General features: G+C 39.9%; 1 protein-coding gene across 1 annotated transcript in view; it reads right to left on the reverse strand.

The window, feature by feature from the left end:
* Positions 1 to 21,953, reverse strand: part of LOC306768150 (uncharacterized protein) — a gene marked incomplete at both ends in the record, with an annotated part of 129,882 nt that extends 107,929 nt beyond the window's left edge. The window contains one exon of the mRNA XM_079256382.1: positions 21,911 to 21,953. Within this exon, the coding sequence (XP_079112508.1) occupies positions 21,911 to 21,953 (43 nt within the window). The remainder of the gene's footprint in view (positions 1 to 21,910) is intronic.
* Positions 21,954 to 24,397: the final 2,444 nt, after the last annotated feature.

The following is a 24,397-nucleotide window of genomic DNA, read 5'->3' on the forward strand; positions in this document are numbered from 1 at the left end:
TTTGCTAAATATGCATCAACTACCTTGAGATTATACTTACAGAGTGAAACAACTGCTGACTTGTGTGTCCAACAATGCATTGGGCTTAAGTAGCTTTTGGATAACAAGAAAACTCATTTTTATTGATAATGGCCCAGCAGAGTGAAAGAGAAACCATACAATGCCAAACGCCATTATTAAGTTGATCTCCCAAAACTGTTGGAGAAAGTTCCTCTTATCCAGCTCCAAAGCTATCTAACTGTAAACAATGTAAAGCTTTTCAGTCTGGTTTTAATGCAATTACAGTGAATGTGAAATGTTTTGATGATTCTTATAGTTACAGACTGTGGGGACTTGTATTATTTTGTTTAGATCTCAGTGCGGCTTTTGGTATTATTCACCATAGCATCTTCATCTTCAGGCTGGGATACTAAGTTGGGACAAACACATAGTTTAAATCCTTGTTAAAATAGGAAAAATCTCCTTCTCAGCTTTTACTTGTGGTGTACCACAGGGGTATCCGTGGTTTGTTCCTGTTCTTTTTATAGATGCTTCCCCAGTGGTTCTGTCCTTCTTCCATCTTCCACAACTTCCTTGCTTAGGTCAGCAGCCTAAGCAGGGAAGCCCAGACTTCCCTCTCCCCAGCCACATTTGCCAACTCTGCGGGGGGATCCCAAGGCGTTCTCAGGCCAGCCGAGAGATATAATCCCTCCAGCATCCCTCTGGGTCTCCCCCGGGGTTTCCTCCCAGAGGGACATGCTTGGTACACCTCACGAGGGAGGTCCAGGAGGTATCCTAACCAGATGCCCGAGCCACCACATCTGGCTCCTCTCGATGCGGAGGAGCAGCGGTTCTACTCTGAGCCCCTCCTGGATGACTGAGCTCCTCACCTTACCTCTTAGGGAGAGCCTGGCCACCCTGCGGAGGAAACTCATTTCAGACACCTGTTTGTGAGATCACGTTCTTTCAGGCATGACCCACAGTTTATGACCATATTATATATATATTTTATCAGCTTTGTTTATAGACTGAATTGTTGACATTTAGGATTTTCTGGTATTTTGTGATGTTCTTGTTATTTAGTTGTGCAGTTTTTGGATCAACTTTTATCATTTTGAATATATGTACATATGTACATATATATACATTTTAATTAGAATTTTTTCTTTTTTAAAAAATTAGTTTAATTGGTACAAATGTCATTCTTGTACAGTCTGCATTGCTGTAGCACACATCATTTCACCACATTAAAAAAAAGGTTCTGATAGTTGTCTTCCTGATCATTAAAGGCCTGATACTTAGCCGGGTACCTTTCAGGCTTCAGGCAAGTCTATCTTTTTCAAGACTGTAGACAAGTCTGCACTTGTTTGAAATTCTTATAATAAAGAAAAGGATCAGCACCAAGCTAATTTTGTTTTTCAGTGCTTGGATGATGATTAAAGTGAAACACTTGTGAGGTTTGAGGTTTGCAGGAACAGGCCTCTTAGCCTGCTAATATGCAAATATTGTTAATTTCTGCTTTTGTATATTTTGGGTATAATATGTGCACTGATTAAACATACAAAAAGATTACTGACTCATGTCACTGAGTCTGTATCTTCAAATAAAACAAAAAAGGAACAGAAAATCAATCAGTGTGTAATCTGGCCCGTTTCATGGCATATAATTTCTTTCTGTCCCCCCATTTGGTATAATGGAAAACTAAACAAAACAGAACCTCCTTACTGTCAAATATAACTCACAGTGACAAATTACTTGTTGAAACTTTCAACATAAAGAAAAATAAAAAAACCAGAGACTTTTTACATAAATGAAAGGAAATATCTGAGCACGCTCCACATGGCGTGCAAAAACGGACATTATTTGCATATTTCTACCCCAGAGGCGACAATGCCACAGTGTGAACATCAACACCAGCTTATAGAAGAAGAATTTTCTTTCGAAGTCAATTCTAATGAAAAATGGAAGCAGTCCAACCCAACTGCAGCCACATATTATCAAAAATGTGCTGGCACACATCTCTTTTACGCTGCTTCACACATCAGGAGCATGTAAAGAGTTTATGGTTTTAATGGCAGGCACTAAAACTTTGGCTGATTACAGACCAACAACAGACAATGGCACAAAGCCAGAATGAAGTCAGCAGAACTCCTCAGTTTTTCATTTCTTCATGTAGTTGCAGCAATTAGCAAGTTTGGTTGGTGCACAAATACACAATCAGTAGAAAACAAGCAAAACTGGAAAATAGTATGTCAGATTTATTATATACTTTAAAAAGGTGAATATATTACAAATGACAAAGATGGGCTGCTGAGCTGTCCAGGGTGTACCTTGCCTTTGCCCAAAAGACAGCTGGGATAGGCTCCAGCTTCCTCGCGACCCTGAATTGGATTAAGCAGTTTGGAAAATGAATAAATGACAAAGAATTATGTTTTTCATTGATAGAATATAGACAGGGGGTTGGCTGTCTTAAAGAGATGCACTTAAAGAGATGGGTTTGGGGCTAGAGGACACAGATTGAAGTGCTTGGACTGGAAATAAAGGTGAACCACTGTTGGGCCCTGGACAAGCTGGCTACAGCAGTAGAAGACCACACTGGGTGTGCCACCCCTGCCAGGCATTAAAAATCTGGACATTAGAAGATGGAGAAACATTGCCTGGTTTATTGAATCTCCATTTTATCTGCAACACTCAGGTAGAATTAGGTGGAAACAGTATAAAATCATGAGTCCATCCCACCTTGTTTCACTGTCTCAGATTAAGAGTGGTGTAATAGTGTGGGGGGAATTTTCTTAGAGCACTCTGAGCCTAAAAGTACCAACTCAATTAACAACCACAGTCTACCTGAGTTGTTGCAGACCATGTCCTTCCATTTATGTCAACAGTCTTCCAGAAAATGATATACCACACAGCTCAAATCATCAAATAGCTTCTTCAGCTTGACAGTAAGGTTACTGTACTCTGATGGCCCCACAGTACCTGATGGAGCAGGAGATTCACATGGATGTCCAGTTGACATACCATGTGATTGGTGTAACTGAACAGACATACCTAATAAAGTAGCTGTTGAGCATATGCATAAATGTATAGATCACTACATAGCCTTCAATTCTTCAATTTGAGAGTTGTTTTCATTTAGCTTAGTTATTAGTACATACTTATTATTAGTACAGTTATAAATTAAATACATAGGGAAATGAGTAATCAAAATTTTCCCCACATACTCTGTCCTTGTGACCAAGAGGCACCCTGATTCTCACCTGACACTTCCAGTCTTCCCACACTTCCCACAACCTTGAACTGGATTAAGCAGGTATAGAAAATGAATGCTGGATTGTTTGACTGATGAAAATAACAATGTAAGCATCTGTTTTACTATGTTGTCCATGGATTTGATTTATGTCATTTCTCAGCAGGTCATGAGATAGTTATGTTGGGCTCACTTTCTGTAGGTCATCAATAAGGGGTCTTGCCCAGTATATAATGGCCTTGAATTCCTAACAATCACATTTCTACAATGCAGGGCGCTGTTATGCTGATGGACAGAGATATGGAAATGCCAGAGATGACCAACTGTCTGTAAACAGTATGTATTTTTAGCACTTAGCTAGGAAAACAAAAAAAAAGGAAAATCTTGCCAAAAATTAATGATAATGTTATGGAATGGTGATCCGAATGTTCGTGGGCCATAATATAATAAAAAGGAGACAACATATTAAAATTGTGCCTGATGGCTCTTCTTTTCCTCATTTTATAGCTTAAAACAAAAAAGAATAGGCTAATTTAGCCTAATCTTTAAACTCACAGAGAGCCATTTGTAAAGAGCAACTGGGTACAAAAATTACAGGGACATGATGTGACATTTCCCCCTTCAAAGTAATCAAACTTTCTCTGCATGCGGCCGCCTCTAGGTCTGGCCGACTTCCAGCCACCATAATCAGGGGAAGTGGAGCCGGCTGCCACTCCGTCTTGTGTTGAGATCACATTACATTAATAGGCCGGGATGGACCAACAGATAGCTTGGTGACTCTGCTGGTACAATTACTGGCCTCTACATTGGTAGAAAGGGCGGCCGTAATGAGCAAGAGACTAAAGACCTCCACCTGCCCTAGTGGAAAATTAGCTGGAGGGTAAGGAGGAGGATTATACGGCCAGAGGAGCAGGAAATGAAAGACATAAATTTAGACTGAACACAGGCAATCAAAGATACTCTGTGCCCCTAAACATCTCAGTCAGTTGGTCATCAGAAAAACTTTGAGTAATGAGTGCAGCAATCAAACAATGAGCTTAATTGATCAGCTTCCTTGTGAAATTACCTTCTGTTAATGTGGCACAGTCACTGCTGACTTTATGAGAGCTAATGGATTCAATGTTGGGATGCCATTTCTAAACTTATCCTTTGTAGAGGATGTGCAGAGCTTGTGTAAAATCCATGTTTGTGTGAAGACAAGCCGGTTAGGTGAGCCTACAGCCCAATGGAGTTGTATTCTGAATGGATCTAACAGTCATGCTGTTAAGCGCATGGGACTGGCTACACTCAGAGCAGATACAGACTCTTGTCTTTAAAAACTCACATGGAAAAGCAGGAAATGTGTGCACAAGAGGGGGGGATTACGGTGCCTCCAGGGGTATGTTTAGCAGTAATGATGGTAAAAAGGTACAGCTCATGGACCCAGAGGGAGCTGGCCACAGATTCAAAGCAGAAGTAAGACATTCAGCATGTGCACTTTAATACAGCCCTTAAAATCTAAATTTTTGGAAAACAGTGAATTTTAAGACCTTTCTTCACTTTGTTCTAATCCAAATCATAATGTCATATTGTCATATTTTTTGTTTGTTTTAAGGATAAATATATCTTTTCATTTGTACCTCAAGATTAATAGCATATGCTACAGAGTATTTTCCAGCACAACTAATTACATAGTCCTGCAGGGTAAAGAGACATAAAACCTTCCTTTGGCTTAACTGGCGCTATCATTGCATCAAATAGGGATAAAAGAACATTGGAGTCAGTCATGAGCAAAGGAAAGGAACCCAGTGTCACCAAAAACAAGCAACTGGTACACCATCCAGATTACCAGAGAGCGTTAGCAACATGTTACACAATCCTACATTTTCTATATCTAATGAAGGATTGTGTGCCTAACCTAGCAGCTTCAGCTGATGGGTCACGGGTCTATCTCAGGGAAATGCAGAGAGACTACTTCTCACTCATACAGAGAATTTTAGTGACCAATTAACCCTTCAAGTGCCATAGTATGAATTGCAAGTGGTATTTTGCATGATCAGCAAAGCAGTGTTGTATTAATCTAAAAAGTTGGATTTAATCAGATAAGAATGGTCCTATACGTACTTTCTAATATTTTGAGCAGCATTCCAAATACTCTGGGGTACTTGAAGATTAGAGCTATATAGCTGCTAGCAAATAGGCTGTTTGGCAAAGCACCTGGTCAGTTCAGTAGCTAACACACTACAACGATGACTATGACTAAGCAAGAACACTGACTATTTTTGAGTTCAAACAAATCAAAAAATATTAAATATTCTTTAAAATAAACCTATATACTCTAGATATTATGATACTTTAACTTATAGGATTGTTGAATAATGTTTTACATACATTGCTGTTTTAGCTAGCACTGACAGCGCAAGCTAGCAACCGGATGACTTTCCCCTGATAATTATCTTGATTTTTATTTAATTTACTATCTTACTGATCAGTCTTATAACACAAATTAAATAGTAACAAATATTTACTGATTTAAAAAGCTTTCAAGTTAAAATGCTTTTTTAAATATAGCAAAGCAGCAGTTGTGCTGCTGTCAACACCAACAGTCTTCCTGAAATAATGTACTGTCATTGCCGAAACAACTGGAGTAGCGGAAACAGAAAAGTGCTCCAGTCAACACTTGCCCCAATCTGCTTTTTAACTCTAGTGTTTGCAATTTCATCAGAGAACACAGAGGGAAGTGGATGGAGTGAAAAGAAATACCCTTGGGTCAAATTCCCTGCTGGAATGAAAAGTGCAAATGACATGTTTCCTGTCCAGGGTCCTAAACATGTTCTGATTGTAACAAAAAAAAAAAAAAAAAAATACAGACAAAGGCAAACATTTGTAGCAGTTGAAATGATTACATACATGCTGATCTTATAAATTGACAGAAAGAACTAGCCTTGCAGTATTTAAAGACTGGCTTAAATAACAATTACTTTTTTAAATTCCACTTTTAATAACACACTGACTGGTACTGAACTTAAGATGTCGAAGAGTCAAATTAAATAACTCCAGGGTCTAACATTAGTTTCTCATGTTAAGTGAATGACACAAGGGCAAAGGGTAAGAGAGAGAAAATCCGACTGTGGGGAATCTAGCCCATTAATCAGATTTTTGTTCCACTGTTTGACACACAGCTCCCCTAAGCATCCTGACCCTCAGGTCACTGATGCTCAGGTCAAAGCTGGTGTGACTGGAAGAACGACCAAGGAGAATTTTAGATTTAATGTCATAACCCGAAAGGCATAAAAGCTTGATTTACATCTGAAACGGATGTGGTTTCCTTAGCTTAAATGACTTCCTTGTAAACATGGATTTTTTAAATGAGTGATGGGTTAAAATGTGTAGTTGTAGATACATGAACTGTGCATGAAAACAATCTGACCTTCATACTAAAAAGCTGAAAAGAATAAATGCTATGGTGACAAAGTCAGTGGTATGTTTTCACAGATGTGTCTGAGGTAGAGGATGTTTCATTTCTCAGAAAGCTCATACAGAACGCAAATTCAGCTCCGGGAACAGGTAACATCACTACACACCACCATTTTATCTTCAAAAGTCCACCACTAAGTTGGCTTAGATGCTATAAGCAACACAAAAAGCTTTTTTCCTATGTAAAGTACCTTATTTAGCAAGATTCAAAGGCTTCATCATCATGTGACTGCATTGACATAAAAGTATTGCTTCTTCCTTGCCATATTCTGACCTAGTTTTTGCAGTCACACAAAGCACACAGCCTGATGAGGAATGTATCAAGCTTAACCTGCGAACACATGAGGTGGGGGAGGCTTCGTGGTACATGTGTCTTACATACCAGCAAGTAAAATAAAGCCGCAGAGGGCAAAGAGGGCAGAATGGCCTGTAAATTAGCATTTTACGTGAGATGAGTAAAGCAGAGAATGAGCTTTTGGATGGTTGAGGGAGTTGGTGAGTCAGGTAATGAGCCTCTTGGAACAACGAAGGATAAACGTATCTCAACCGGAGTGGAAGTTGGACAGTGGACAGAGCAGCAGATCCCACCAGGAGATTATCAGGGGATGAACAAAAATAATAAGAAATCTCATCCAAAGGAAAAGAAGTCTTTTTTTCCACAGAAAAGGTTAATCTACTAGCCACCTGCTGTTTCAGCAAACTAAAAATTGATTTTAATTCATATCTTCTGTACGTTTGCTGATTTCTTGTCATAAATATTGTTACCTTTGAATCACACAGCTAAGAACCTTAGTGTAAAAACAAGTTAGCATACATGAACTCTATCTCCTCTGTTTCATGTTAAAGAACATGAACATGTTACTTTGGACACAACCTGATCTGGGGGGTCTGTACATAGACCATGGACTATACAAAAGACAGACGGAGCCTCTATGCCGTCATCCGTAGGTTTTTAAAAAGCTGAAGTGAAGCGCATAGGGCGGTTCCTACCATCACCTTTTTGGCAGCGTCATGCATGGTATCGCCCCTGGAAATTACAAAAATGGGCAGAGGTAGAGCGTAAATTTTCAGGCTCATCATTGCTCCATCTCTGCAGACAATGTGCTGTAAGCTTTTTAAACAACTGTGCATAAATCTATACCATTTTGTTGAATAGCCATTTTCTTCCTCTCTGCACGGATTGAGAAAAATTAAGATGGCTAACATGCATGCTACCATGAAACCTAATTAACGCAAGCTGTATCAAAACCTGTTCGCATCAAAATAAGTGCTCCGCCATGTATTCATTTGTACAGGTACCCATGTCTGTTACACTTCCATCATTTTAGTAATTACTTAAACCCTCCTGTTATGCTCGTTTCTCAGGAGCAGCAATATCTTGGGTCAGTTTGACCCAGGGCCTGTATAGTTGTCCAGATCTGTGGGAAACCCAAAAAAAATACAGCAAACATACATCTGCATTACAAACCATTTCAATCAATATTTAATGGAGGATGTGTTTACCTCTCACAGATCCCAACTTAATGAGATTAAACTGTTTTTTGTTGTTGTTGTTGTTGTTTAATTTTTAGTAAAAAATGCATGTTAAAACTGACCATGTACATTACAAGAGCAAAAGTTTGTTTTGATGTTTATTTTATTTTAATTTATTTAATTATTTACAACTTTATTTTTACCTTTAGTCAACTTAAGAGTAGAGAAAGGTTACTATGAATAAAATGTATTATTATTTATTAGGCAAGGCAAGGAAAGTTTATATTAATAGCACCTTTCATGCACAGGACAATTCAACGTGTGTTACATGACACATCAAAAGCATTACAGAGGGTGTAAAAAAGCCTAAAAGAAAACACAAATAGCAAAATTACACAATAAAATCACAAATTAAAATAACTAAAAGCAAGATTAACTAAAAGTTACTATGTATAGGTTCATGAGAAAAGAAATGTTTTTAACCTGGACTTGTTCACCTTGTTTGCAGCATAACAGCTAAATGTTTATGATCCTTATTATTATTACTGAGGAAATCTACATATAAAAGACAGTAGTTTTTACATGGCGTTGATTCTTTTGCAATTACAGAAATATTTGCCAATGACACATATTAAAAATAGATTTAAAATTCACAGATTACACTAATTGTGCAAGGCAGACGTTTCATACCATGAGAAATATGTTTTTTGCATTTAAAATGGTTCAGCTTGATCTGCAACATAACAGGAGGCTTAAATACTGCAAATCTGCAGTTTGAACCTAATGGATTCCCAAATATGGGATTCTACATTTATTCTATCATCTTGGCAAAAGCTTTATTTTAAATCCTGTTAAATAATTTTTTTACATTTTAATCTCAGCTGAATAATTTTCTCAGAAATTCAGATAGCAGAGTCAAACATTGACCTGCTGAGATTACCTAACCGCCTGTCCTCACCTTCCTGCGCTGCGCCTCTTCTTGAGGTCATCATCACCCTGCAGGCCACGGAGGACGCAGTGAGAAAATACCACAGTCACACTGACAAAGCCATTAAAGTGCTTGTAAAACAAAGTCTTGTAAAGAAACACTTTACAAGTTTTTCTTAGTATTGACAAATGATCTGCTCTGTATGATTTCTGACCAAGAAGGTCAAAAGCAGAGAAACTGCTTTCTCTCCAGGCCTCATGAAAACCAACAACAGCTCCGTAAAGGAGAAGATGAGCCACATTAAACCAGAACAACAAAGCACAAGCTAATTCAGCAGCAACAAAGAGTCATCTCGTGTTTTTCCTCTGAAACAACAGACTGCAAACCAAACATGCTGTCATTTCCAGATTGTAGAAAAAAGTTTAGGTGAAGCAACAAGTTCAAGACATCCAGAGAGGGATGTATCTGCTCACATAGCAGCTCCATTTTACCGTCAGCAGCACAAACCAGATTTAATTACATCATTCATCTCATCAGCGGAGATGAGAACGCAACTGGGCCTCGAGGGCCAGGTTGATTTTCTTCAACTTTAAAAAACTAAACCCACACAGACAGAGGCTGTGTCAGAATGTCCACACTGTTCCCTGCATAGCGCCATTTTCTAGGGGTGTCTGAATGTTCAGAGAGGAAAAAAGTTGTGCACTCAAAATTACCCATAATGCATCTTGAAAAGTAGTGAGCTTCAATGGTCGCCAAACGGGTCACTATAGACCACAATGCACTGTGGACAGGAGCTCAAAGTGGGGCAAGCGTCACGCACGTCAAAGCAAGTTAAATAAAAACTATAGATCATTGTTTTTATTGCCTCATTGGTAGAATAAATATGCAACAAACAAAGATACAATATATAAGGAAATAGATTTTTTTTTTGTATTTGATTTGGAATGATGCGTGGTGGTTGCTGTGGTGACAGCCAGTAGTCATGTGATCTGCGTTGAGGAGAAAATAGCCAGCTTCGTGTCCGAATCACCAACAGAAGAAGTGCACCATGTAATGTGCTATTTAGTGCGGCCCTGTGTAGTAAATGAGGGGTAAGGGAATAGTGTGGACATTTAGACACAGCCAGTAAAAAATGAACGATGATGGATGGCAGAGGATGGTCTTCATTTCTCAGAATTTTGAACACCTGTGGCGAAAAGCATCAAAACGACAGAAAAGCTGAATGCATATCACTAAGACAGGAAAACTCATTTACATATTCAGCTGGGCCAGATTTTCACACCAAGGAATTTGGACTGGACCAGGAAGTCTTTAGCCACTAACTAGAAAGTAAAAGCATTATTATGCCACTTGTTTTCACTTAATTGTCATTTATTACTTCATCTACGGAGTCCACGAGTAGCCTTTTCTCCTTTGCTAATATCCAGCAAAGGTTAGCTTTCCTGCAGCTCTGCTATGCTGCATGACCGTGCTGTGCTAGTACGGCTCCGGTCAGATGATGCAATCAAACTGCAAACTTTTGGAAAGTTTGAAAGGAATGTCTGGTCATGGTTCCTTATGTTGTAAGCTGTAAACACAGGGTGAAGAAAGATATGTTTGTATCATGCTAATGCTACTATGAGAGAATGATATGCTGCACATGGGTTCAGCATGGATAAGCTACTGAATGGTTTACCGGGTACATGCTACAGTAGGAATTTCTTCAATCAATGTAGAAATGTCTGAAGATTTCTTTTCTGTCTTGGCAGAACCATATGCTGAGCCACATGTAAGTTGGTTGTGGGCTGCATTAGGCCTGCGGGCCGGCGTTTGAAGAGGCCTGCTTTAAGACAATGCCAAAAACCCCAAGTTCAATTCCACCAATGTTTTATTTTAACATGACTATCATGAACTTGCGTGTTGAAGTACTGTCTGCTGTCGAGTGGAATACAGAGCAGATATACACCGAATGAGTTTCTGAAATAATTTTAGTTCATAGGTGCTAAGTATCTGTTGCCAGTGGTCAAATAAACTGAACGAAGGAACAAATAGTCAATCAATACAAACCTGGCTTCTGTGGGCTTAACTATCAGTAATTTAAGTTGTAACAGAGTTTCAAACAACTTCATAGAAAAAGTTAATTCAGGCATACACCCAATCAAGTGATGACTCAGACCAATCACCGCTCTGCAGTGTTTCAATGTCACAATATAGTATCCTTCTGGTATAACTAAAACCAGAGCTGAGGTTGTACCAAGAAGTAGTGCTTACTATCAGTTTAAGACAAATGAAACCTAAAAGTAACCCAAAATGTACCGCCCAATATCCCGTACCACAGTACCATGTAAAAGACACCACAGATCAGTGTAACCTGAACGTATAATGGACTTACTAGCTACAGTTACACTGACAACATGATGAAAAAGTTGCAAGATTTGGACACGGTATCTGCTCTGGCAGAAAAATTAATACTTCAAAGTCTGGGCAAAACCAAGAGATAGATTATAAATTAAAAACCATTTTGGAAAAGTTAAACCTTCCACACCAAGAACTGTAACCAAACCATGCCAAGACTAATAATTAAGAGACGTTTGATATTGGCTTTTTACCAATGTCTCATTTACCATTCATTAATTATCCACTCGCTTAGTCCGATGAAGGGTCGCGGGGAAGCTGGAGCCTTTCCCAGCAGGCTTTGGGCAAAAGGCATCTGATTTACTAATACTGTCTTAATTTTGACACCGATATCAACAGATACTGATATTTTTGGAGCAAGTTGTGCCTAACAAACAATATCTGGAAAACTATACATGAAATTGCTCATATTTGGTCATTTAATAGTTTGATATATAATAAGTGCATATTATGTAAAAGTTGTGCAATAAAAATGCAAAAACAGATACCGATAATTACCAAACTGCATTTTAATGTCAATATAAAATGATAATATCTGACGCCGACAATATCACACCTCTCTACTAAGAATGAAAAATGCGAGCACACACTGATGATTTCTGTAAACGGTGACAAAACCACCTGCTGAAGGTCTCTGCTCCATCCAGGCCGCACAGTGGAGTTTGATGACCTGCTATAAAAGTCTTTCCTGAAGACAGATTTTAAAATACTTTTTTGCACTTGGACATGTTTGCATATTAATTATTTCTTTTTACAATTTAGCATTTCCTTTATTTGCTGCAGAGCAATTCTACATTTGATGTGTGAAAAAACAAATGTCACAGCGGGAAATCAGTTTTTTACACACTGAAATACAGTTTAATTTTTACTGTGTCTCTATACTGACAAATACATTGGTCAGAGTAATCTAGCATGCATTTATAAAGCTTTGTTATTTATATGTTGAGAAACACTCTTAGTGTGATACACTAAGTTTACTGAGGATGGAAGATAGATTAAGACCCAGTAGAAAGACACAAGTTTATATTTTACTCTTAAAGTCAAAACAACATTTAATCAGAGTCTTGGAAGGTTAAGATGCTGATCAGTAGGTCCTTCCTTATGGAAAGTCGACCATGTGCCCAACAAACCTGTTTCCTGACAATCATACACAAACAAAACCAGTTGTGAATGGTTTTGCTTAGTGGGAGCTGTTTTTATTAAGAGCGCCACCTTGGTGCCAATGCCATGACAAAGAAAGAAACCTTGTCTGTAGTCTCCACAAGCAAATCCTTTGGGGCTGATAAAGCTTTAACAGCCTGAACTCAAATGTAGGCGGTGAAGCAACATGCTGGAGTTTAAAACAAGTCAGTCACATTTAAGTAAACAAAAACTGGACAGGCTGAACAGGACCTGACAGACAGCGACAGAAAGGAGCGTTAAAAGCCAGGACACACTTCACCCCCTGAAAATCTAAGCAAAAGTGAAACAAAAAAAGCACCCTCTGGGTGCACCATAGCAGGGTCTGCTCAGGTTCCCATAGTCATAACAGAGTTGCCGGCTCAGGTCCTTCATCAGTCAAGTTCAGTCAAACCAGTAAAGATAAGCATCTGCACATGTTCATCGTAATGGCAGACAGTCATGAACACGTCAGGAGCTTTTCATCTCAGCCCGTTGGACTGTTAACTCAACCCGAAGACTTATTTACTTCAACTAGCAGGTTTAAAAGTTTACCACTCACTCAAAAAAATTAGAACGAATGAAACCAGCCAAATGGTGACAGTATTTTGCATATGAGTTGAATAAAGCCGAACACTTGCAACCTTCTGCTAATATCACCAAATTTCACCAACAGCGGTTTTACATAATATGTGAAATATATCCATTTCTACTTTATTCAGGTCAGTCTGCTTGTGTTTAATTAGTCTTAATTGGAGTTGACGAAACCAAAAAGGTGCATGAATGGCGTGTTCATCGCTACCGGGGAGCCGAAGCGTTGTGTTTATTTTACACACCTGACTGATGTCACACAGGGTCAAGGAAAATACAGATGTTACAGAGAGTTTGCTGTGCGTCTGTGACAGGGAGTCAATGTAAGCACCAAGGCTTCACAACACCCCATAAGTGAGTTTGAAACCCTGCGTGTGGCAGGGACAGAAACGTAAGTGTGTGTCAGAAAGCCCATGTCCCCTCTGGTATGAGACAACATTACATCACCTGGCATCTATTTAGCGTAACACAAGCGTATTAAGGCAGTTACACATGTCACAGCTGCAGCAGTTAAACTGGCCTCCAAGCTCCAACTTGACTTTTTTTTTCTTGTTTTAAATGATTTATAATAATATGATAGTTTAACAAGCCCCACGGGGCAAATGGCTGCCAAATAAAATCAGGCCTTGCAATTAGACACTAATCTGCATCTGATTTAGGTGCTTCTGAGCTTGAAGCTCATTGATTAGATGAAACAAAACATCGTGGTTTTATGATAATGGGTGGAAAATGACTAAATCAATTGTATTTCCAGAGATTAAAAAAAAAAAAATTAATGGTAGAAAAACATATGTTGTAGTTATGCAAGAAATGTAACATCTGGGCATCATAGTAAATTTTTTGTTATCCTTCTTGTATTTGCAACAAATTTACATCCTTTAGGATAAAAAGAAAAAAAAATGTGCACAAAGTTGTTCACAAATCAAGTTCAGCATCTCAAGCTTTCATTTAAAGAAACACTGGCAGATTTTCACACTGTGGAGCTTCTAATAATGGCTAATTCAGCATCTTCCTTTCAACCTGTCTCTTCTCTGAGCGCTCGTCAGGCAGTAAAAGTCAGTTCAGTGTTGACTGCTGTCTTATCTCATGTTTTGCTACAAAGCCCTTTTTCTTTGCTTCCTTCCTTAACATCTTTGTGTGTTTCTTTGCTAAATCAGCCATGTGAGTTAAGCCAGGCTATCAAGGAACACCTGCATCACCAGACAGTGAAGAAAAAGCGACCATTGTTCTGCGTTTCCAGAAGGAACACACAATAAGATACTGAGCTCAGTCTGTACAGGCAGAGCACTCCTCCATTCAGATGCGTGAACAAATGATGTGACATTTACTGTGCATTTGTTTTTGTATAGTTGTACATTTGTTTCAGGGAAAGATTCCACAATAGTGTGACGTCTCAGGCTGGAAAAAGAAGTTTGTGAAGTGTATTTTCTCATTTTAGGATGAAAGATAGCCCCAGGAATGGGCTCAATGAATGCCAGTGTGCAATCAAAATGAGTTCAAAGCACAGAGATAAAAGGTCAAAATCTTATGTTGGGTTGCTTTGAGACTCTATGGCTGTTCATCAGCTATCCAATAACTTCTATGATGCTGTGTGAGCTTTAACAGCAAAACACAGCTGTGAATTTGCAGGCAAATCTGTTGTAGGCAGCCATTCTTTTAATTTTGCTTGACTGTCATATAAACAGTCATAATAAAATGAAAACTCCATTTGTTACAAATCTAAAATGACCTCTAAAACCAAACATTCAAAGGTCTTTGCAATAAAATAAACCTTTATTGGTCTTAAAATAGCTTGACGTATGCCCTAGATAAACTCATTTAGAGAACCAGGATCTTTGAGTCTACTGATTTAGCTGAAGCACCTCTAATATTGATGTTGTTTCAAACTTACATGTTTGAATCAGTGATCATTTTGGGAATTTATTGTTTGGCTGGCGCTCCAACAGCTCCTCACACTGCCCTGCTTTTACAGTCTTCTGCACCTACATTGCACTAAATCTTCACCTAGCTTGCGCCGACCTTTTCATCAGTTCTTCACGTGATTATGACTTTGGCTTAAAAACCACAATTTGCACACATCTGTAGTGTGGGATTTGGCTGTTCTAGCATGATATTAATGTTCTTATAATAAAGTTTAGATGGCTGAATTTAAGAATTTAAACACCTCAAGAGTAAAGTGTGTCCCGTTAAACTGTAGGAAGAGACGGAGCTTTAAATGGTGGGAAAGAGAGAGAAGACGGATGAAAATATTGTATCCATATTTGATTTATGTGGCTGTTTTCAGACTGGTGTATGTAAACAATCATCACAGTCAGCTAACATTACCGCAATCAGTCGATTATGTAACTAGTCTCACAGAGCTGCTAGCCAGACAGATGAACAACAGGGAGAAACATCCAAGATGTAGCCGAAGAAAGCTGCAGATGGTTTTTATCCCCGATACCCTTTTACTCCAGGTTTGGAAACAAACGCAGCATTTTTTTGTTTTAGACTCGGGACCAGAGCGCTGACATGAGAGCATCTGTGTATTTGGTTTCACTTGTTAAAGAATGTCACGCTATTACAGAAAACAAAGACGTTATTTCCATGAAAGACATTATATTTTTTTGTCTGGTTTTTCAACAAGCAGTTAGTAACCTGAGCCAACACATTCATGTTAGCAGGTTCAGCATGTCTAACCTGTAACACCATGCGCATGCTAGCATTAGCTCATTAGGTCAAACACACAGAAGGTGTTTGACATTTGCAAGCGGAAAAGAAAATGTTCATTTTCAGCAGAGGGAATGGACACAATCATGTGCGTCAGCACTTTAGCTGAACCACAAACAGAACAGCATGGGACAAAACAATGATATCGTTAAGTTGCTGCTTCAGCATTACTTTGTCTTAAAAGTGATGGGAAGTGCACAGCCATGAAGCTACAGAGTCATTACTGAGGTAATGTTGTAAATGTTGAAAAGCAGGAATAATTAAAAAAAAAAAAAAAAAAAGCCTTTTTCTTTGCATTCATCTCTAACGCCAAACATCTGAGGAACTTTGTCTGGACACTTTCAACCCACTCCATCTGCCATCTGGTTCCAGTTGCCTTGTGATGAGATTACAGAGACGATGAGAGAGGTTCTGGTCCAACATGTGGTCTGCACCTCTCCCTCTCCATCCTGCTTTTGTTCACGCGAAGCTAACCACAAGCTGCGACCTGCTCCGCACCCACAACCAGACCGATGACCCAGTCTCTGTTCACTGTGGGGAATATTGCCATGCATGCCACAGCACATGTGAGCCTCTGTCTGGTGAAAGGCTTGCTAATGGGCTACAGATTAGCTCACCAGGTACTCAGGCCTAAAGTCGAGTTTAATTGAACGCAGATGGCTGGTTATGGATCTGGCGTTATATTGGCAATGACATCATGGGCTCAACCTGCTGGAAGCACATAAGTGTATTGCTAACATGGCTGATGTAGCTTTTGTTCTGGTTTAACTGCAGAGCTTCGTCATGTGACCCAAGTGTTGTAGAGTTTAGCAAAATGGACATGAATTATAATGATTCCCCAAAGGTAAGAGTTAAAAAAGCTAACAGAACAATGGACCCCTGTATGAAATGGTTTCCATTATCAAATGATCTGACTGACACAAAAGAAGCTTACATCTTCATAATCAAGCTGAAAGTCATTGATAAATGATTAGTCCTTACAGTTTTGGTCAAGATTTTACTCGACATTCCTGGAAACTGGGTGGGTAATTTCTGAGATATCTCAAGTTGCTTCTCAAGCATCTGAGGCCTCGCTGCAAGCAGGGAAATAACTTTTTGAAGACAGTTAAACCGAACCACATGTCATCCATGATGCATATGACTGAGAAATAAAAAACAGGGTTTACAACTATGTCTGTGTGTCCGCAGATCCTCCAAATAACCAAGGTGTGCACTTGAAATGCATGAAAGACTCGGCGTCTCTCGATGATCAAACCGCCTTTTGTTCTTCTGAAGTGCCTGGGTGAGTGAGGTTGAGGGCCACCTCTTATAGCATCAGAAAACCTTTCCCAGCAGCTGTTCCGTATCACCCCGCCATACCTTGCACAAAGCTATTCCAGACACATGGGAGCTTCACAGCTGGGGATGTTAGTTGGAAAGATAGATGGATGACAGGATAGCCACGTAGATGGATTAGAAATGACAGAAAAGCCTGAACTCAAGCAGGTATAAAGTTGTTGGTATAAGACTGAGCCCAAAATCTTACTAGTTTACAGCAAGTTGTATGAAAATTCTAGCTTTTTTTTTTGTTAGATATCAAACCAAATCACAAAAGCCACCTTAAGACTAAAACACAGGTAGAGGGACGTGCGGACGTAAAGGTCAATCCTCACAGATGCATTACTGTGCCATTTCATGACTTTTCCTGTCAGAGAAAAATGCATGCAATGGCTACACTCTAAAGTGATTCATCCTCTGGGGAAGACGAAAATGAAATACAAGGTTTTGATGTTTGGAAGACCTTTGGCACATTGGTGATAGTCTAAAATGCAACAAGTTCATCTTCTCAGGAGTGTGAACACACATTCAGAGTAAAAGTTTGGTTTAAAAAAAACACTGATAGTCATTCTCTACTGTGTGTGATCAATGGCAGCTGAAGTCTGATGAAACATTACCTGAATTTCAGAGTATTGCCAACACACATCTCTAAATGAGTAGTCGTGTGTCCCATGTAATGGTACCAAGCCTCGTAGGATGAGTTTAAGGTGCATTGTATGACAAAATTAAAGGTCAGTGCCAGAAAAAAATCAATACATCATAAAAAAAAAATTGTGTTTCTACTTGCATCCTTTCCTAAGAATGAGCGATTTACATCAACTTATAACTGGCCCAAATACATCGCAGCTATCACCATTGTTACTACGGTGTCTCTGAGTAGACAAATAACTCTCTGAGCTTTAAAACTGCAGCTTTGTATGATAGGTGGTGGAACACCTTAAAGACACACTACAGAACTTTTGCCATTTTCCCGTCACGTGCCCCATATCGAAGGTTAATTCTGCATCCATCTTGCATCCTAGCTGACCTATTAGCTCTCTCCAGCCAGAAAAAGACAATCTTACAATGACTCTTATTTTGTCTCTTTCTCTCTTTTAATCTTCTTTCATTTGCTGAATCAGTGACATTGCATTACAAAACAGCCAGTTCCTTTTTATACCATGAAGCGAAACGTCACGTCCCGGATGTAAAGGGTACAGTGCAGTTTCTCAGCCTTGGAACGCTGCTAGGTAGCAGCGGCTCTAGAAATGCCCATAATAGATGTCACTGTGTCATCCAGCAAGTCTGGGATGCAGAGTTTTAAGATCCAAAAGGTTACAGAATGGGTTTGTAGTAGTTACCTGTGGTACAGTCAGCACTGCACCAGAGGCCATTGGATCCATTTGGAAGGATTTTGGCTACTTTTAATGCTGCAGTCCCATTTCACCTGTCAGAGCTCCTGTATCTCTACATCAACCACCTTGTTATGTAGTTCGGCTGACTAGAGGCTTTTTTTTTAAAGTCTAAAAGCTCAGAGATGACGGCGCCAGAAATGTGTGGTGTCATTTCTGACATCATAGACATCAGACTTCTTCCCTCATTGTTTAAAATTGAATTTGAAAACATATTTTCACTTCCTGGCATCAACCCTGAGTGAACCATTGATTGTGACTTTATTTGTTTCTTGACCTCCTTTATTACTTTTATTGCTATTTTATTGTGAGTTTTCTGCCATATTCCATCCTTGACTTGACTTTAATTCAATGTTTTTTCCTGCGCAGCACTTTAATGAGCATTGCTGTTCCTTTTAAGTGTTTTTTAAACAAAGTGGTAAAATGTGCTACGAATCCCATCATTCATTCACTGCTGTACTTAACATTTAAAGCAACGTCTATGCCCTTCTTTATCAGTAATTCTTACAAGCGGTACCTTTAAACTCTGAGCCAAAGATGCCCGCTTGAGCCCATATGTGAGCTATATTACCTCAACAAGTGCAATTCAGCAAATGTAAGTAAAGATGAGTCATCCTCAGTGTTGTTATCACGATGGTAATGGATATTTAGTGCACTTCACCCACACCCTCTATCATCTGTTTAATCTGCTGAAGCACAAATACAAAATGTGTTATGATAATATGGAAAGGTGGAGTTTCCTCACTCATATGGAATCAATCAAGTAAAAGAGGTTGATCATGCAAAGATGCATACATGGACCGCTGAATAAGCCGGTTAAGATGTTGTGGGTAACTGCAGGTCGCTGGCAGTGCAGCAGATGTGTCATCTGCAAAAATCTCAACAATGTAGTCTGCACCTTCACACATCAAAAGAATCTGACCGCTCAATCTGACCCGCTCTTTCCTGTGATGAGGTGAGTGTGAAAGAGAACACCAGTTCTGGTCTGGGCAAGTTGATCCGTATTGTGGACAAAATTGTGACAAGTCCAAATGAAAACAACCGAGTTGAGCAAATATTCTCATTTGTGTGTCTTTAGCAAGCGGCAACCTCCGGCGGTTAAACATGAAGCCTCTGCGGAAGTAAAACTGCAGTTCCCCCTTCATCCACTAGGGGCTGCAAAACAGAGCGAATCCCCATAGACTCCCATGTTAAAAAGGCCAACTTCACAGCAGAAAAAAACATGTTTACAGTCTGGTTCAAAAATCCATTTTCGGTTCATAGGTCAGGTTTACCTTCATGACAACTGTGGGGGGAGTGAATTTTTTTCTAACTCGCCCATTCTAAAGTAATTTAATCTCGAAGTTCGGCAAATTTAGGGGAGTGTCCTTTTGATTGACAGGTACCAATCTCTGGTTTCAAGTAAGAAGAACGTAGAACAACTGCGGTTTTTAGCCGGTTAACAACGTGACTTAGCTTTAGCCCGCTTATCTACGTTAGCTGGGTAGCTCCTGTTAGCTCGGTTAGCTTTTAGCTACAGAAAGCTCGGTGTTCGCTCGATGTCAATCTTCCGCCATGATGCTCACGGCTGCCCTCTCAGCTCCACCTCTTTGCCCATATTTGTATTTTCCGGGCGAGACGACGCACATGACGCTGCCAACATGGCGACGGTAGGAACCGCCCACCGAGCTTCAATTCAGCTCTTCAGAAACGTGACGTCATGGAGACTCCGTCCATCTCTTTATATACAGTCTATGGTCTTTAGGTGCAAGCAGAGAGAGTCTGGTTCCTGAAATCCTGCACAATGTCAGCCGTTAAAACAGAAAATAACCTGGAGCAGAGGGTGCCGGGTTCAGGTGTGGGCTGGTTTTCAACTCCACAAGTTAGTCATTTAGAACCTTAAAGTGAGCTCAAACATAACCTCACACCAGATTAGAATCAACACTTGGTGCTGTCTCACTGATACCCAAACGAGCCAAGTTACAATCCAGAGCAGGAACGTTGAATCACACAGAATAAAAACAGAGTTTCATTTATAATAATTCTTCAGATAAACCAAAGAAAAACATCAAAGTCGCTCCAACATTTGTCTGTAACCTCCAAGCTCACTTGGCTGAACGCTCTACGCTCCAGCATCCCCTGTTTGGCTTTCCAGTAGAGGCTCCAGCGTAGACACGACAGACATGGAGCATTTCTGGCATGTGGCTTGTTTCCAGTCCATCTCCACAGGGCTTGGATAGATTAAACAGTTCAAACACACCATGTAATCCAAGAACACGTGCAATGCGGATACTTTGTCAACATCAGCGGCGAAACAAAGAAGACTGCCACGATGCCAACACCAGCGAGTAAGCAGGTTGGATCCTGAAAAATGATGCTCTAATCAAATAAGTCTGCTTGGCACGATGAAAGCATTCCACGTGATTTACCAACTCTGACTGGCTTTTGGATAGCACATGTGTTTCATGCAAAGCAGCAAGGCCAAACAGCTCTTTTGGGTCATGTTAGAGACATGCAACAACAGCAAAGCTGCTCACAGTGTAAAAAGCACATCATTAACAAGAGGTATTAGTTTTTGGGTTTTTTTAAGCTTTTGTGGCCGGTGGCAGGGAGTTAAGGGTTTCAAATTTACGAGAGGATTTTGTGGATGCAGAATAAATATCTGCAAGCCTTTAATTTGCATTACAAATGTTCCCAGAAACACTCTCGCTAATTGGTGTCTTTTTCTTGGAGAAGCTGTGGGAGTAATTTGATAAACACCGTTAGGTGTAATTGCCTCAGAGAGCAGCCTGATTGCCTCATTGTGGTCTGACTTCACAGCCAGACAAAGCTGCTTGCTCTGTGTTTTGGCTGTGAAGAGTGATGAGAGGAGAAAGGTGAAGGAGTGAAGCTGCTGAGAGTTGGAGGAGTTTTCTGTGGATTCAGGCTGCAGAGAACAAATAATACAATGTAGTCGGATGAAGACAATCTAATATCAGGCAAGAGGGATGCAGCTTTGCATCAACACATGAGGCGTGATCCCATCACAGGTAGGATAAACTCCACAGAAAATTAACTGGAATTCTTTGCAAAAAGAAAAAAAAGGGGGTTTTGGTGGATATTTTATATTAAAACGCCGTTGTTTTTTTTTTTTGTTTTTTTTTTTTTAATAAAACAATATTTTAATCCGTCAAAAACTATTGGAAAGCTTGCTAATTTGAACAAATAGTGAGGTATTATTTCGCAAGGAGGTGCACCTGTTGTAAAAACACCTCCACGAGGCTCCACGCGGGGGGTTCCTCTTACCTGTTTGCAGCATCCCGGAACCGGACCCTTCTCCGAAATCCATGTCAAATGAGGCAGTACTCATCTGCATCCACCCAAGGAGGCAAAGAGTCCATTTTATCAGCCAGATCAACATCTCCTCTGTTTAATCTCCTTTGCATTAAAGGTTTTAAACGCACGCAAACTTGCGCAAAGTGTTATTAAAGCGGTGTGAGCTCCATTTAAAGAGCAGTCGGAGTGATGAACGTTGCTGGTGGCCACTTTTTCTTGTGGTTCTGACCCAAAGGGGGTTAGCTGAGTTATCCTCTTCACCTCCACTTCTCTCCTCCTTCAGCCAGCTGCAGCTTTGTCTCTCCTCTTGCAGTCGCAGCGCATCACCGAGCCGCTGAACGAGCCAACACAAGCCACGCCCCTTTCTTCTCAACGCAGACCAATTAAAACCCAGAAGGACTTCCACCCATCCGTCTCATTCCCACACCAGGTTTTTGGTGGGAGAGAGTGTGCATGTCAGAGATCAAAATGCAGAAAAATAAGTTGAAAAGGCACAAATGTTGACAAGAACACGACAAAAAGTATATATAAATGAATGAGCAGTGAAGGGGAAATTGTGACATACCGTTACAGGTAAATGTTAAGCATGTAACCATGTAATTATTTGTATTTAACAGCTTCCAAACAAAATGTAACTGGTACATAACAGTACCAAATCATCTTCATGAATTTTCCAGTGAATCCTGAGAAATCAGCTGGCACCCACCTTGTCTTCTTCACTGGAAATATTGAAAGATGCTTGTTGCTTGAGCCATTAAACTGCTTTTATTTATTCATTTATTTATTTGTTTGTTTATCACTGTTTTCAATTCTTATTTAACAAATAACTGTTTGTAATTTCATATTTTCCAGTACATCTCAGTCAGCCAAACTCAACCTGTTTTCTTGCCTTGAAATGCTAAATCAAGGTCTGACAGATGTTTTACAGTCAAATCCAGCATATATTTGCAGAATTTTGCCTCAAAAATAGAATCTTTTATCCATCGTCATAGCCCCAGTGGCCACTTTATAACATGCATCTTGCTAGTTCTGTGTTGGACCCCCTTACCGTCAGAAATGCCTTCGTTCTTGGTGTCATAGATTCAACGTGGTGTTGGAAACATTCCTCAGAGATTTTGCTCCATACTGACATGAAGCATCACACAGTTGCTGCACATCATGATGAGACTCTCCCGTTCCACCACATCCCAAAGCTGCTCTGCTGGATGTAGATCTGGTGACTGTGGAGGCCGTTGGAGGACAGTGAACTCATCGTCATGGTGGAGATGATGTGAGCTTTGTGACATGGTGCATCATCCTTCTGCTACACTGTGCTCACAAAGGGAAGGACATGGTCAGCAGCAGGACTCAGGTAGGCTGTGGGGGGTAAACCATGTCATGTTGGGGAGCAAAGTGTGCTAAGAAAACATCCTTCACACCATCAGCAGGCTGAAGCGTTCATACAAGCAGGATGGATTCGTGCTTTCATGTTGTTTCCACTAAATTCTGAGCCTGCCATTTGAATGTGCAGCTGGGGAATAAATCTACTTTGTTCTTCATTCTGATGCGCAGTTTGAACTTCAGCAAATCATCTGGACCATGTGTACATGATAAAATGTATTGACTTGCCGCCCTGTGATTGGCTGTTGTAAATACACTTACTGTACAAACAGTGTGTGATAAGATTACTGCTGCTCTGTGTGTGTTTTCCTTCCACTACACCTCCCCAGTCTGTCAGACAACTCTACGCTGGTCCATTAGCTGTCTTGAGACCAGTCCACCTCTTCTTGCTATCAAAGCTTCTTTCCAGATGTTTCGGTTCTGGGTCTTCGCTCTTTTCTATCTCTCCCCTCTTCATGTTGGCCTCCTTTCTTCGAGATGTGTGAACACTTTACTTGATCTTTTCCACCTGTATCTCGGCTTGGACTCTTTCCAGGTTTCAGGTCGTGCCGCTCAGATCTTTCCCTTCACACCTGGAGGTTGTTCCAGGACCTTGAATTCTCAGAGATCTAAATCTGCTCTACTGCTTTTCCTGGACATCTATTGCATGTGTTTCTGGGAGGGAAAAGAGATTTTTTACTGAATTTCCTGATGTGTCTTCTATTGTTTTTTTTTTGTCTGTTGTTTATTTACACTCTGTTAAAGCTTTTCTGTAACATTTTGTGCATTATTTTCATGCACTTTTAAGGCATATTTTCATCTTCTTTTTCTTTGTGAAGTAAATAAGGATTGGCCTTGTCGCAAGCAATAGCGTTCAGTGTAAAAATGTGAAGCAGAATGCAGTTAAATCCCAGCCAGCAGTCGTAACACGCTTGTGTGCAGTCTTCAGACATGTACATGGTGCAGTTTCATAATCATACATCTTTATTTAATGACTCATATTCATACAAAACCTACAGATACAGTCTGAATGACTGTGGGAGAGACAGTCAAGTCACAGATCAGGCAACAAAGGATTGAGTCACTCCAGGACCTCTT

The sequence above is a fragment of the Telmatherina bonti genome, assembly GCF_933228915.1.
Source record: "Telmatherina bonti genome assembly, chromosome: 17".
NCBI classification, from domain to species: Eukaryota; Metazoa; Chordata; class Actinopteri; order Atheriniformes; family Telmatherinidae; genus Telmatherina; species Telmatherina bonti.